This window comes from Embiotoca jacksoni, unplaced genomic scaffold (genome assembly GCF_022577435.1).
Source record: "Embiotoca jacksoni isolate LCO1_2020_lvr unplaced genomic scaffold, fEmbJac1.0.p SCAF_1, whole genome shotgun sequence".
NCBI lineage: Eukaryota > Metazoa > Chordata > Actinopteri > Embiotocidae > Embiotoca > Embiotoca jacksoni.
In genome coordinates, this window is record NW_027185229.1 from 3,665,358 (window position 1) to 3,679,858 (window position 14,501).

The 14,501-nt window shown below is 41.7% G+C and overlaps 1 protein-coding gene across 2 annotated transcripts; it reads left to right on the forward strand.

Annotated features, from left to right (window-relative positions):
- Positions 1-2,547: 2,547 nt before the first annotated feature.
- Positions 2,548-8,323, forward strand: LOC138199304 (lumican). 2 transcript variants are annotated; one of them, XM_069151287.1, is made up of 6 exons: positions 2,548-2,727; positions 3,411-3,516; positions 4,024-4,355; positions 4,812-5,136; positions 5,916-6,233; positions 7,419-8,323. In XM_069151287.1, exons 3-6 carry the CDS (start codon positions 4,050-4,052, stop codon positions 7,568-7,570), a joined length of 1,101 nt encoding a protein of 366 aa, XP_069007388.1. In that variant the 5' UTR covers positions 2,548-2,727; positions 3,411-3,516; positions 4,024-4,049; the 3' UTR covers positions 7,571-8,323. The 2 variants fall into 2 exon arrangements, with proteins under 2 accessions (XP_069007388.1, XP_069007378.1); XM_069151277.1 differs by lacking the exon at positions 3,411-3,516.
- The last annotated feature ends 6,178 nt before the right edge of the window (positions 8,324-14,501 follow it).

The following is a 14,501-nucleotide window of genomic DNA, read 5'->3' on the forward strand; positions in this document are numbered from 1 at the left end:
CAAGTGGGCTAGACCAGTAAAATCATAGCATAATAACGCATGCATAACGACAATATTTCTCCATGTTTAAATCATTGGTGAAGGTTTTTGGATGATAAACCCTATTTTAAGGTATTTCTACAATAAACTAGAAACATAAAGACCAAAAACTCAGACATCAGCCCACTGTTTATCTGCCTGGGCTCTCCTCTGCAGATCCCCTCGCTTTGTGACGTGTTTGACGTGAAACGCGTCACAAAGTGAGCAGCGAGCGCTTCTGCCTCCGGAGCAGACGTCGCATTTACACTGTTTTTGAAGCAATTACTGGATCGATTTAAAAAAAATTACAAAATGTTTATACTCATGAACCTCCATATTCTCATAGAAATGCAATTTATGTCTTTCTGTAATTTTCACACTTAGCAAAGTCATCCGGTGGGCCGAGCTGGACCCCCTGGCGGGCTGAGCTGGACCCCCTGGTGGGCCGGATCCGGCCCGCGGGCCGTATGTTTGACACCCCTGCTGTGCACTATCTGCCCAGCAACAAACAGCAGACAAATGAAGTCAGCGAACAGTCCATTTAGCAAATAGAAATTTCACTCAGGAGCTGGTAGAAATCAAAACCAAGCTGACTATTAAATTCTAATTTATCAGATCGAAATAAAAACAAATTCAAATGTGAAAATCTGCAACTTTAAGCAAAAAGAGAAAAAAGTCCAACAAGAAAGAAAAAAAAGGCAATGCAGGATTAGAAATGACCAACTCACAGTTATTAGCCTCCTCTCACCATTTAAATTTGTAGTTTACATCCATGTCTGTCCAGACTCATGTGATATATGTCGTGAATACTTTGAGGGAAACCTGATGTGTTCACCTGCTTGGCCAATAAAGCTGATTCTGATAAAACACAAAGTTGTATCATCACTGCAGACAATGATTTAAATATAAATGTTGCTGCAAAGAAGCTACAAACTCTAAAACCCGAATGCTTCAAACACATATTCAACCAAGAAGATTGTGTGATATCATTGAAAGGTTCAGAGCAGCTACTTGTGTGCACTTTGAGGTGAGATTGTTTTGTCACCTTCTGTTTCCAAGGTGGAGAACTTTAAAACTCGTCAGGTGAAATGAGTTTGGAGGAAAAGGTAACTTCTGGCGGCACAACAGATTCTTACAAGCAGTTTGAGGATCTGCTCACCAAACAGGTTGAGAGCTGGCAGGGACGGCAGCCTTCTGATAAATGTAATCCTTTTCAAAAGGTGCTGACTCATTAACAAACTTATCAAACAAGAAATCATATCAAACTGGATGATTGATCTTTGTACAGCGACATATTACGGTTTCTCAGAAGTTACATCAGAATAGATGTCGATGTTTAGTGTGAAGGATCTTCCTGTTCATACTGATCCAACTGTAAACAGCTGTTTGAAATATTTTAACATTGCTTACATGTGATCACATAAAAGGTTTTTAAGTTATTGAACATATTTTTATTAAGACCATACTCTTTAAGTTACACTAGCTTTTCTTTGTTATTAAAATCGCATCATACAATTGAACTGATACAGTGCTTGTAAGCACTGAGATGTATATTTGGATTGTTACCTCGTGTGTCTCAGTTGGAGTCTTTGCCATCACATATTCAGTGTAAAGGAATTAAAAGAAGGAAATGTATACTACAGTTAAATCATAAAAACAATAAAATTGTAGTGTTTTATATATATATATATATATGTGTAGTGTTATATATCACATGTTATATTTACTACATGTGAGATAACAATAATGAGATAATAATAATATCTACCATATGCAGAAAGGGTGGAAGTGGCTTTCACAGTAAAGCACGAGGTCTTGTCGTGGTTTATGGTGAAGAAAAGATCTAAAAAAAATAAGTGTAATTTAGAAATGATAGGTGTGATTCTGTGTGGTTCACATAGAGGGAGCTCTAATCAGGAAATACATGTTCCCCATTTCCCTCTCTTGTTCTCCACTTTGCCTCTTTTCTCACAGCGCTCCTCTAGCTTTTGGGAAGAGAGAAATCTGGAATCGTTTTCCACTCCTCTGATGCTTACAAGAATTTCCTAAACACACACACACACTCACACTCACCCAGACTGACACACATACACACAGAATGGTCTCTTTGGCTCCCCAGGTACTTTGTGGCTTTCAATGCCTCCAGGCACAACGCATACTGTAGATCCAGTGCCACACACACACACACACACACACACACACACAGAAGAAGACAAACTTTAATGCTAATCAAAAAATGTATCATATTCATTGAAAGCTCCACGTGAATTCAAACCAGTTGTCCCTGATTTCTTCTTTCCTACTTCACCAGTGCTTCTCAGTCTTTTTTTGCGCATATTTTGTGAATCTCTCTCCACAATGCAAGCAAACATGTTTCCACCAAATGTTGTGAGTTCTACTGTTTCCAGAGGCTGAGAGAAGAGGAAAGGAAGAAATGAGTGCGGGAAGATTATGGAGGAGGTCTGGGGTCTGGGATGTGGGCTGCGTTTAAAGAAAGAGGAATGTATCAGACAGTAGGCAAACATTACAGCAGCTTAAACACACACACACACACACACACACACACACACACACACACACACACACACACACACACACACACACACACACACACGTGGACACCTTGACATACATTTCCATGCAGCTCCCGAGGGTTTCATTGGGAATTTAAGACAACTTGTCTCTGTTTTCCTGCTCCTGAAAAAACAGGTAAGCGTCAGTTCACTGTTTGTTTCTTGCCTTCCTTCAGCTCCTCTCTGCAAAAACTGGAACTGATCAAAACTGCAAAGTGTGCTTGTTTAATTAGCGTAATCTCTTGGCATCGTTCTGAGCATGTGCTGAACAGTGAGACTACTGTGAGTGAGGAAGGCAAAATGCAGCGTTGCAAAAGATGCTGATCACTCAAACTTCCTGATGATGTAAACCTCTCTTACAAATGATTTGTTATGCTGTAACTTGGAGTTTGTTTGTGAATTTACTGTTATACATGTCAGCCTTGTGGGTGTTCCCATATTTATATGTGCATGTCTCTTATATTCATAAGTTTGAAAATATTTAAAAGTGCCAAATAGTCTCCACTCATTTCATTTTAATTTATTAATTCCTGGAAAAGAGATTAAATCTTATTAAAAGTTTTTACATTCATTCGTTCAATAGTTCCCAAAGTTTCTTCTTGAGGAGGTACTCCATAAATTTACAGTAGAATTGGGAATTTGCGAAACACAGATTAAACAAGACAAGTGTACATAAAAACTGCAGTGCTTGAAGTTACATGCTGTCTAGCAGGTGATGTTTACCACAATCCCCATTGTAATGTGGGATGTTAGCATTTTAACGTGTGCTACTTAGCAGTGATTACCAGGTACAAATTAAACTGATGGAAATGTCATTAGTTTTGCAGGTATTTGTTAAAACGACAAAGTATTGGAAAACTTTGTGCTGTTAAGGCATCACCAAAGACTGAGGAATTCTGCACTGGATTTCATGGCAAACTATCAGGTAGATTTCAAGATATTTTACCACAGAAAAACTTGACCTGCTTGTGATATTAAGTGTAAAGTCTTGGCATGACCGAAGCCAGCAGGGGTCATTGTCAGTGGAGTATCTGTACAACATTTCATTTCAATCCATAGTTGTTGAGAGTCCGTATGGATCAAAAGGGCGGACCGATATGCAGCTAGCAGGGCTAAAACTGATGCTGTAGAGGTTGTACAGGTCGTGCTCCAAAACACCTTCTATGATGCAGCTCCATAACATGTTTGGTTCCACTCACCTCCTGGTCAATGTAGACTCCAAACTTTATGAATCCAGGGTTCAAGTACAAATGTATAGCTCCAGTGCTAAAGCCAAGTCAACCCTGTGATATCTCAAAGACTCCACCAAGCTCCTGAAGAGCCACAGAAGACACTATACAACTTTCACAAATTTATAATTATCATGACGGATAAAAGGGCTTGTATTGTCAGAACTGTGCGGCTCCAATTCGTCTCAATGTTTGCTTTGCAGGGTTACGGATCTCTCCAGCCGTCTCCATGGCTCTCCTGTTCTGTGGCATGCTGGTGCTCCTGTGCGGTTTTAATTCTGCCTCGGCCACCGTTGGAGCCGACACGGACTACGGAGGCATTCCTCTGTGGATTAACCGCCTGCTGGGGGAGCCCAGTGTGCTGAGTCTGCAGGGACGGATGGACCCGGTCTGGTTTCGAGCTAACAACCCCACGGCCTGCCCTCAACAGTGCGATTGTCCTATCCAGTGGCCCACGGCGCTCTACTGTGACCACAGAGGTCTGGAGCACGTCCCTGACCAGCTCCTGAACAGAACTCAGTACCTGTTTCTACAGGTAGGAAAAACACTGACACGGGCCCTGAGCGTGTGTTTTCTGTACAGTTGTGCCACTAACCCACGGTGCGTTTTAATTTCCTGTTCACATGGTACATTTCTCACAGTAGCACTAAACTAGGGAGGCTGTGGCTCAGACGGTAGAGTGGGTTCCACACTAATCAGAAGGTTGGTGGTTCAATCCCCAGCTCCTCCTGTCCACATGCCTAAGTGTCCTTGAGCAAGACACTGAACCCTAAGTTGCTCCCGATGGAGTACCATCAGTGTGTGAATGTGCTCCTGATGGCAGCACCCTGCATGGTGATCTGTCTCATGAATGGAAAAAACATGTTAAAGTGCTTTGAGACTGAAAGGTGATAAAGCGCTATACAAGTACAGACCATTTAACTGTGTAAACTGGATATTTTTTTCAATGTTAAAGAAAAATGAACGAAGCCTTGTTTTCTGTTGTTGCCAGGGTAACAACATCTCATCCCTGTCTTCCTCTGTCCTTGCCAACGTTACCGGTCTACGTTGGCTCATCCTGGACAACAACCTGCTCCAGAGTGACGAGCTGGAGCGGGCCTCGCTGCAGAACCAGACCCAGCTGCGCTACTTTTTTGCTAATCACAACCACCTTAGTTCGGTGCCCAGCGATCTACCTGCTGGACTCAAACAGCTGCGACTGGCCCACAATCAAATCAGCAGCATCCGCCCAGGAGCTTTCCAGAACCTGCGTAACCTGACACTGCTGCTGCTGCAGGGAAACAAACTGCAGACCCTCACAGAGGGAGACCTCAAAGGTAGGGTGAAGTGACGTTTTTATTTTTCTTTCTGCAGGCAGAATTGACTTTGAGCACTTGGGATGGAATCATAGACTGTTTTTAAAAGTGGATGTAGCGTCTGGGTCTTTAAAATGAGGCAGAGGCAGAAGTGCTGCAATACCACCGAGTGCCACTAGAGGTTGGCTCCAAAACAGCTCCGGATCCTTAAACTCCCATTCAACTTCTCTCATGAAATACAAAGTCAATCATTTTTTTACGTAAAGGTCACTCCTTCTTAATTCGTTTTTTTGGGGGATGTCTGTTTGATTGACAGGCCTGTAGTGCAGTGAGGTTTCCACTAAAAGTATAAGTCAGAATGAGTATTTCACTAAACTCATCAATAGGACTGACTTCAAAATTTCCAATTATTGCACTGTAATTATGGGTGGAGTGCTACCAGAGCGCGCCTCAAAGATAGTCCGCTACCTTCATATCTTCAAGTGAGATAAAAAAAAAAAAATTTTGAAAAAAATTATTACAGTTATTTTGATTTGGTTGAAACTTATTTGCATTTTTTGGATCCAATCATCTCTAAAGCGTCGGTCATACAAGAGAGCCAATAAAAAAACATGGAATGGTCTTTTAAGATGTATTCAGCGTCAACCTCGAAGCCTCATTTTGATCCGCTCCTGTTTGCCCTGTTAAAGTTGCTGCATCACTGCAATAAAACACTGGGACTACGACAACATACCGACAATTAAAAATGAAAATGTTTCCACTCATTCTATTCGAGTGAATGTCTCTCTGTCTTCTTACAGGTTTGGTCAGTCTGAACCTGTTGGACCTCAGTGGAAATTTGTTTCCAGCAGTGCCCAGGCATTTACCTCCCTCGCTCCAGCAGCTCTATCTGTCCAACAACTCTTTCTCTGGGCTCGATGAGGACAGCTTTGAGGGATTTCTCAACCTCAAGTATCTTCGTCTCAGCCGCTGTGGCCTGAAGAACTTCGGCATTCAACCGCAGGTCTTTAACTCCTCCAGCTTGGTGGAGCTGGATCTCTCTTATAACAAACTCACCAGCATTCCCACCGTCCCCACCACCCTGCTCCACCTCTACCTGGAGGCCAACGAAATACAAGGTGAGGTGTATAATCACGGAGAAAAAAAAACAAAAAAAACAAGTGCATGCGCACACACACAAATGACAGCTTTCTCATTGTGAATTTATGTGTTACTGATGTCATGGCTGTGAAGTGCTAATTTCCCACACATGCGTTTTACCAGAGCGTTTTTTTTTTAATGTGGCTGAACACCTGTGGAAGTCAAACCCTGCTGTGATGGAGAAGAAGAAATGTGGAAAATGTAACGGGAAACTTTTACAGTCCCAGCCTCTCTGGACCCGGCCCACATCGCTGTATAAGGACGTGGGAGGGACTCGGGTTGGTCCTGCAAATCACAGATGGAGGACAAGAGAGAATGAGAGGCAGGGGAGAGAGACATGGAAAGAGAAAAAGTGAGAGGAGGGTGGAGGAGAGAATAGGAGAGGGAATATTGGTTGGTTGGATGCAAGGAAAGTGGGATGGCGAAAAAGCGAGGCGAGTGGTATGAGAACATCTGTGATGGATTCAGAGGTAAGAGTGCCAGATGAGCCAGAAGCACACACTGTTCCCATCTTCAGTCTCCCCTTTCCTGTCTCTCTGTCTGCACCCCAACCCTTTAACTTATATCATCGTGCAGCGGCAGCCTCGTTCCCAGCAGCCAAACTGTGACTCACACGACTGTCCAGCAGCAGTGACCCGGTGTGCAGCTTTGGCAGCGTGACAGTGCGGTCTTGTTTCTCCATCTAACGGGGCTGTGTACTAATGAGACAGACAGACAGACAGCAAAACACTTCCACAACAACACACACCTCATCGTCTAGCTAGCAGCCCTGACAGCTACCGCAGGTCCACGTCTGCCAAAAGCTACAGTCTGGGCTCAGAGAAGCTTTTGAGATGACTGAGGGGAAGCAGAAAAAGGGTGTCGTTATTTCCTCAGTTTTCCCCACAGCACCTGAAGGACATCGAATGGAAAATAAAGTGCAGAAGAGGGACATCTGCAGACTACACAGCTGCTTTGATTTGATAAATCTCAATGTAAATTAAATTTTTCATCTTAATCATTCACATGTGGTGAACACAAGGTACAGGATGTGAAATCAAAACTCCTCAGAGTGGTTTATCATCTGACATAACAAGGCAGCAACAATCAGACGGCTTCACGAAATAAATATCTGTGTATGCTTTAAAACACTTTTTTTTTTAAATCCTGTTTTCTCCCCACAGAGTTCAACGTGACCAGTTTGTGCAGACAGGTGGGACCTCTGTCCTACTCCAGGATTAAGGTCCTACGATTGGATGGAAACAAAATGTCCTACCATCAGCTGCCACCTGATTGGGTCTACTGCCTGCGAGTGATCCAAAGTATTTACATTTGATTCCAACCTCGGTCAAATACCGAAGTACAGCATGTGACTTGATCAACATCATCTGGTGCTACAAAAAAAATAAAACAAAACGACACAACTTAGGTCTTTTGTTTTGTTATCTAGCTCATCATTTGTGAACTTATATAACTCCGCTTTAAGGCTTGAAACCACAGAAGAAGACTGATTCGTTAGGTCTTCATACACATACAAAGGTGCTCACAGGAAAACTGATCTTCAAAAGATGCCAACAGCTTGAACTTAACACTACACCAGGGCTATTTTATAGAGATGCAAAAAGTTGTGATCCAAACTTTTCTTCTACCATCAGTGCAGTCCAATAGGCTTTTCATTTTTCCAAGTTCAGGGTTTTACATCTGTTTGTTGTTACTGAATAGGAACAGTGACAAACCCTCTCATGTCTGACTTTACTGAATCATGTGCTCTGATTCAAATGAGCTGTTTAAGGGCAAATAGAGGCATGTAGGAACAGGAGACTTCAGTAGCTTCCCCATGAGAGAGTGACTCATTAGCTGGACATAGTTAAACAGCCACACCAGTCCTCACGTGGAGCCAGGTGGAAAATGAAAATTATGTAAACCTTTTTATTAAAATGTTTACTTTAAACTGAAGTCTGTGATCCTAAAAATAAAATCTGGTTAGAACAGCAACAGAAAAACTGTAAAAAGAACCCACTTTGTACAATTTAACGTGTTAAATATTATGAGATAAATATAAGTAAGTGGAGGAGACTTTAGTAACGTATTGTTTATTGATATCTCGATATTTGGCCTTTATTGTTGCATTAAATGATTAGTACCTTAGGCATTGGCTTCCAGTAGTGTGTAACATTTCTACACTCTGTTTCTTGAGCCTGCGTCGTGTCATGATATATCAGTTTATTATTTCAGAGAAGAGCTGCTGGTGATGCTCTTACACTGCAGAGAGATTCGGATCTCAGTGTCAAAGAAATACAAACTGCTGACGGACATAAAAAATAGTAGCAAACATGAATTATTTGTCTACGTTTTCAGCCAGTCTCAGACTCGTGGGGGAGCTTGATTTAGAAATGTGTTTTTAAAGATAGACAGATGGCAAAAGTAGAAGTGTGACTTCAGCATCTCATTAATAAGACACCCATATATCCTCATTTACTCTGCATCTAATCATGATTGATTTGGAGCTGAGAGATGCATTTATAACTGCGAGAGCCTCAGAGTTTACTTTTATCTACAAAACCCCAGTGCATTATAAAAAGCCTGACAATCTGACATACTGACAATAATACCGTTTACTTCATCAACCAGAAAGGATGAAGGAACTATCAGTAAAAAGAAGGTAGAGTCATGCTACTCAAATGAAGAATCTTATAATCTTATGTTGCTTTTCTCATAATGACAGTATCTCCTAATAATAATAATGATGTAGCACTCTTCGAATTTCAATTACTTTTGTTTTCCCATCATTATAAGTTAGAAATCATTCACTTTTGAGATAGCAAAGTTTCAATTATGAGATAAGAGTGAGCAAGTTCAGTTCAGCAAATGAAAAGTGTAAAAAAAAAAAAAAAAGTGAAAAAAACCAACATCCTATCTGACTCCCTTTGGAAACCTGAAATATGATGGTTTTGATAAAACTCCTCATTTGTTAACAAAAAAAATGATGACGCAGTCAACCCTCCGTCTGCCCCTCCTTGTTTTGCATAACCTTATATTAATTTGTTCTTGTTAATCATCTTGTGATCCTTTTAACACCAAAGGATGTGAATCACAACATGCCTCTAATTATCTGTTCAAAATAACAAACTAGAGATTTCATAACTTATTAACTTCCAAACCTTTAAAGAATCCAAAGATATGTTTTCCTGAAATCTGTTTTACTGTTGGTGAAATACACAACACTTGGACACTAAACATCAATAAATACTGTTTTCAAAGTACGTGTGCGTGTGCGTGTGCATGTGTGCATGTGCGTGTGTGTGTCTCTCTCTCTCTTTGGCATTACTGAATCCACTGCCATATTTTCCAGGTGACACCATGTCTTACGAATGCAGTGAGTGTGTTTGATGGTCGGATCAGACTGGTGCTCTGTCTGGACCCACTTTTACCACTTTCCCGAGCGTTAACCATGAAAGTGTGTGTAAGTTTGTTCCCGTGACGACCAGCCGGCGGACTCGGGGATGTATGATGTCATGGTGCGAGGACACAAGCTGGAGGAAAACGTTCACTGGTTCCATGTTGCTGCTGAGAGGTTATAAACACAATCCCTCTTCATTATTATTTAATAACAAACAGAGCCTGTATAAATTACTTGTAGCAGGAGGACAACACGTTTCTTGTCCTACTGGAAACACCAGAGGAGTAGACGTTGATGTAGTGGGATGATCAGAAGTCTGCACAATTGAAATTGACTGGATTCCTCCGTCTGACTTCCTGCCTGACCGATCTGCGTGGTGCAACTTGACACAGTTTGACACCAACTTCTGTCTGAAATAGAAGATGCTTTTTGGATGCTGCTGACACGCTGCGTCACATCTGGTTCAATAACAAGCATCTTCTCCAACGACAGCCGGAAAACAACACAGCCACTTCCAAAGGCAGATAGGTTTTAGTTCTGCTTATTGTGCACTTCAAGTCACTTTATTTATTGTCATGTTTGCACTGTAAAGCATAGAGTGCAATTAACTTCGTGCATGCTCATTTTTATTGCGTGTGTGTATGTTGCTTAATTTTTATTGCGTGCACTTAATTGTGTTATAATGAGCTACTAGATGTCTTTAGTTCCTTTGGGATCGATAAAGTATCTATCCATCTGTTTTGTTCTCTGCAGACTATTTGGCCTGTAAACCCGTCACTATTAAACCAGACCTCGACTGCATTCCTCATTTTAAGAACCACGAAGCACGATTACCCAAAATGAAGCACAGATTTATACCCAGCATCTTAAGGGTAACCATATTTGAATTTTTGGTGCATCATTTGCATTAAGGAACGCTCACTAGTGTCTCCAAGCCAAGTGAGAAGATGCTGATGTACATCTTTAAGGATTGCCAGCTGGCTGGCGTTTCCACTGCAGGTTGGAGGCTCTGTGGAGCCAGATGACGCATGAAAGGCTTCCTGGCACAAACCGCTGACTGAAGGTGCTTTATTTATCGCATTAACTGCAAGCTATTGATGAAGTTATTGTTCTTTTCCATCACTGCTACCAGACTCGCTGATTTACTCAGATGAGAGGATCTAAATGAAGGGGGAAATAATGTTTATGTTTTTGTCAAAAAAGCAGCAACATACAGCATCGTTTATTAGATTTTGGGGTTTCGAACTTGGATGTTATGAGTTATTTTCCGTTACAGTGTAAGACAGACATAAGTTAATGTTGTAATTGATAATACATTTGAGTTTTTTCATAGTCAGGGGGATTGTCATCACAGCCTTTTAAAAACAGAGTAAAAGTCTGACTGGTGGAGTCATTAAAGCTCGGACCATTCCTCTCCCCTTTACTTCACTGGAAACCACCAGTCAAAACAATCTGCCATGAAGCTCCCTGCGGTGTCATAACAGCAACATGAGGAGCTGCCGAGCTCAGGGCTCCTCACATATCACATCCCTTCGCCTACAGACACTTTCCATCTGTTTGAAACTATCGTCTCAGGTAAAAGATATAAACAGCTCCAACCAGCAAAAACACATTGGAACGAATCTGAATTTCATTACTTTCATTCACCCGTCAATAATCGTTTTTTTACCACTGTTAATATTTCCAGAAGACTCTCGGTTGCTTCTTGATTTGTCCTCCATTTCTTTCTAGGAAATCAGAATTTAAACTGCTGAAAAACATGTTCATGTGGGCAGAGCCTCGGAGGTCCGGGATCAGGAGAGAACTGGCTCTGCAGGTCCCAACAGTTCTATGATGCATTTTAGCATCTTTCAGCTCATTGTTTAGATTTTATGGTGAGAAACTTTATTGTTTTAATTTATTATCACCTCAATCGTTGAACATGTTTGGCCGCTGTGGAGCAAATGAAGCAATAATCATCTAAAGTCCAGATTTTTCCTTGGTGAGTTGATAAAAGAGAGTGAAAATTGGGATTCAGTCAAAAGGTGCAGAAACCATAATTTAAAATTCATGACAATGTAGCTTCATGTCTGCTGGAGGTTTAAATGGGCAACTGGTATGTGTTCAAGCTTTTTGAGATAATGTTTCAATGTTTTATAATATTTTTTATGTTGCCCCCAAGTAGCCAAAAAAAAAAAAAAAAAAAAAAAAAAAATCAATTAATGCAGGCTATCAGTAGTTTTGTTAGAGTTACTGGACAAAAATCACTTTAATGTTGCAGCTGGGCTTTGAACCTATCAATAAATCTATTTCCAGCATTATGAGTGGGTAGCAATGAAACGCCAGCATGAAGGTGTTATTCTTGTAGTGTTGGTCACTGAACATGCAACCTCAACATTTAGTCTTCTCAGCAACACTGAGTGTCACTGCTGAGAAAAGTCAATTTTACACTGCTACAGTAGCAATAAGATGATGTAATGAACGTCAATCAAACATAAACACAACACTTTGTGCCCGTCTCTGGGCCACAAAGCAGCCACAGAGGTTTTCCAACAGTTTTCTGCCTCATGTCTTCTCCAACTGATGCAGCAATCTCACTTTATAAATTGGGCTCCATCTGGGAAGTATACGCCCCGACAATGACGGATTGTAAAGACACCTGTAGAGATGGTCCTGCTCACACACTCCTGCCTCCCGCTCATCCGTTCTCCATATGCGCCAGCCGTGCAAGGTGCCCCTGGTTACGAAGTGTGAGAGGTGAACAACAAGTTGAAACGACACCAAAGCGCACCAGGAGGCAGCAGTAACGATATCACATTTAGTGAATGCCGAAATTTGAAAATTTGAATTCTTGGAAACTGAAGGCGATTTCACAAGAAAAGCAAATATTATTAGGAAGTCTGAAATAAAAAAAAGAAGAAGCAAATTCTTACAAAGGGTGCCGACATAGTCAGTGCCAGGAGAGGAGACCGGCACAGGTTGGCAATCTCCTACTGTGAGGCTACAGTTTTATAAGTACATCACAGTTACCAGCAGCAGAGCAGAGCAGAGCCGAGCTAAAGCAGGCCAACCCGGGCTAGCGGGAAACCCTAAACTGTTACTGGAGCTCTACAGTAAATTAGCCAGCTCATTACCAAATTATAGCAGCTCTCTCTTAAACATTCACCTTTAAGGTAGAATATTGGCAGCATTACATTTCATTTAGCTGATGCTTTTATCTAAAGCGACTTACAACATACCGATGGTACACCATCGGGATCAATTTAGGGTTCGGTGTCTTGCTCAAGGACGCTTGGGCATGTGGGCAGGGGGAGTTGGGGACTGAGCCACCAACCTTCTGATTAGTGTGCAACCCAGTCTACTGACTGAGCTCCAGCCTCCCTCCCAGGGCCACAGAGAGACTGACGGAAACAAAGACCATTCACACTCTCATTCACACCTAAGGGCAACTTCTAGAACCACCAATTAACCTGAGGTGCGTGTTTTTGGATGTTGGGAGGAAGCCGGAGCACCCGGAGAGAACCCACGCAAGCACAGGGAGAACATGCAAACTCCGCACTGAAAGGCCCAGGACCAGATTTGAACCCGGAACCTTTTTGCTGTGAGGCGACAATGCTAACCACTGCACCACTGTGCCGCCCGTGTGCCTGTGGCAGCACAGGGAACATTGTGGGATTTTAGGTTCCTCTGCTACTTGTGTTTTCTGTCGCTGTACTGATCTCATTATTGACTTCAGGTTTGGCTGGCAGATCAAGTGCTCCAGTAGTTACCAGACATCGTACTGGATAAACTGTGTCACTGCTCTGACTGTGCCACGAAGTCAGTCCTGTTAAGCAGTGAAGCCTCAAACAAATCCAACGGATTGTCTAACAGATGAATAATATATGGTGCTTGGACCTCCCAGCTATGTTGTTACAAGGCAAAGAAATGATCTCTAAATCCAATGCAGACTTGTATGGCTCGTGTGGTTTTGGCTACATGACAGAGGAAGCAGTGAGTTACATTTACAGGCCTGTTTACAAGCAGGACTCAGACCTCCAAAACCCTCATTAGATATACACTTATAAAAACACACACACAGATCCTGATTGTCCTGTCTTTCCTTTCTTTTGAAGTCTAAGGAAAGCTTCTTCTAGTTTATGGAGGCCTCAACATGAAGCACAGTAACAAATCCTCATTTCTTGACTTATTGCAGAATTTGATTTGATCACAACTTCAAAAATGGCAATGATTGCTTACGGTTATGAGCCTCAGAAATATGGGAAGAAATATCAAATATAGACTAATCTTCTCAAGATTTTCTGTTGTTGAGACTGTAGCTTCAGCCAAAGAAATAAGTCAGAATTTTGCTAAATTTGTCTTCATCATAGTTTTTTCAGTAAGATTGATATCGGACATCAATGGTTGAGCTTATTTTTAATTCGTCTTGCGTCAGCAGAGTTTGATAATACCGAAAAGTTCTGTTTACAACTTGACTTCCTGAGGTTTTCCCACAGTCCCTGTACTGTGCACCACTGTGAGCTTTTCCCAGGACTGTGTTTATGTAGCTGACAATGCATTAAAAATCAGACGTGACTTGTGGTTTTCCTGTTTTATTTACCCAAGCAACCCTTTTATTTTCTTCCAGACAAAACATCAGGGCAGCAGACAGGTGAAGTGGAGGTAACTGTGTCAGAGTAGTTAAAGGAGGTAACTGTGTCAGAGTAGTTAAAGGTGTGAGATATGAATTTTGGCGTCCAGGTTGAACGTTATATGCGTGAACTATGTGCGTTGTGTGCGAGAGAAAATTTTGACCTCTTATGGAATCTGTATTATACATTCCTTATTTAACCATCACTGACGAAGCCTCATATGTGAAACATATATAGCTTAACCAACACAATGTGGA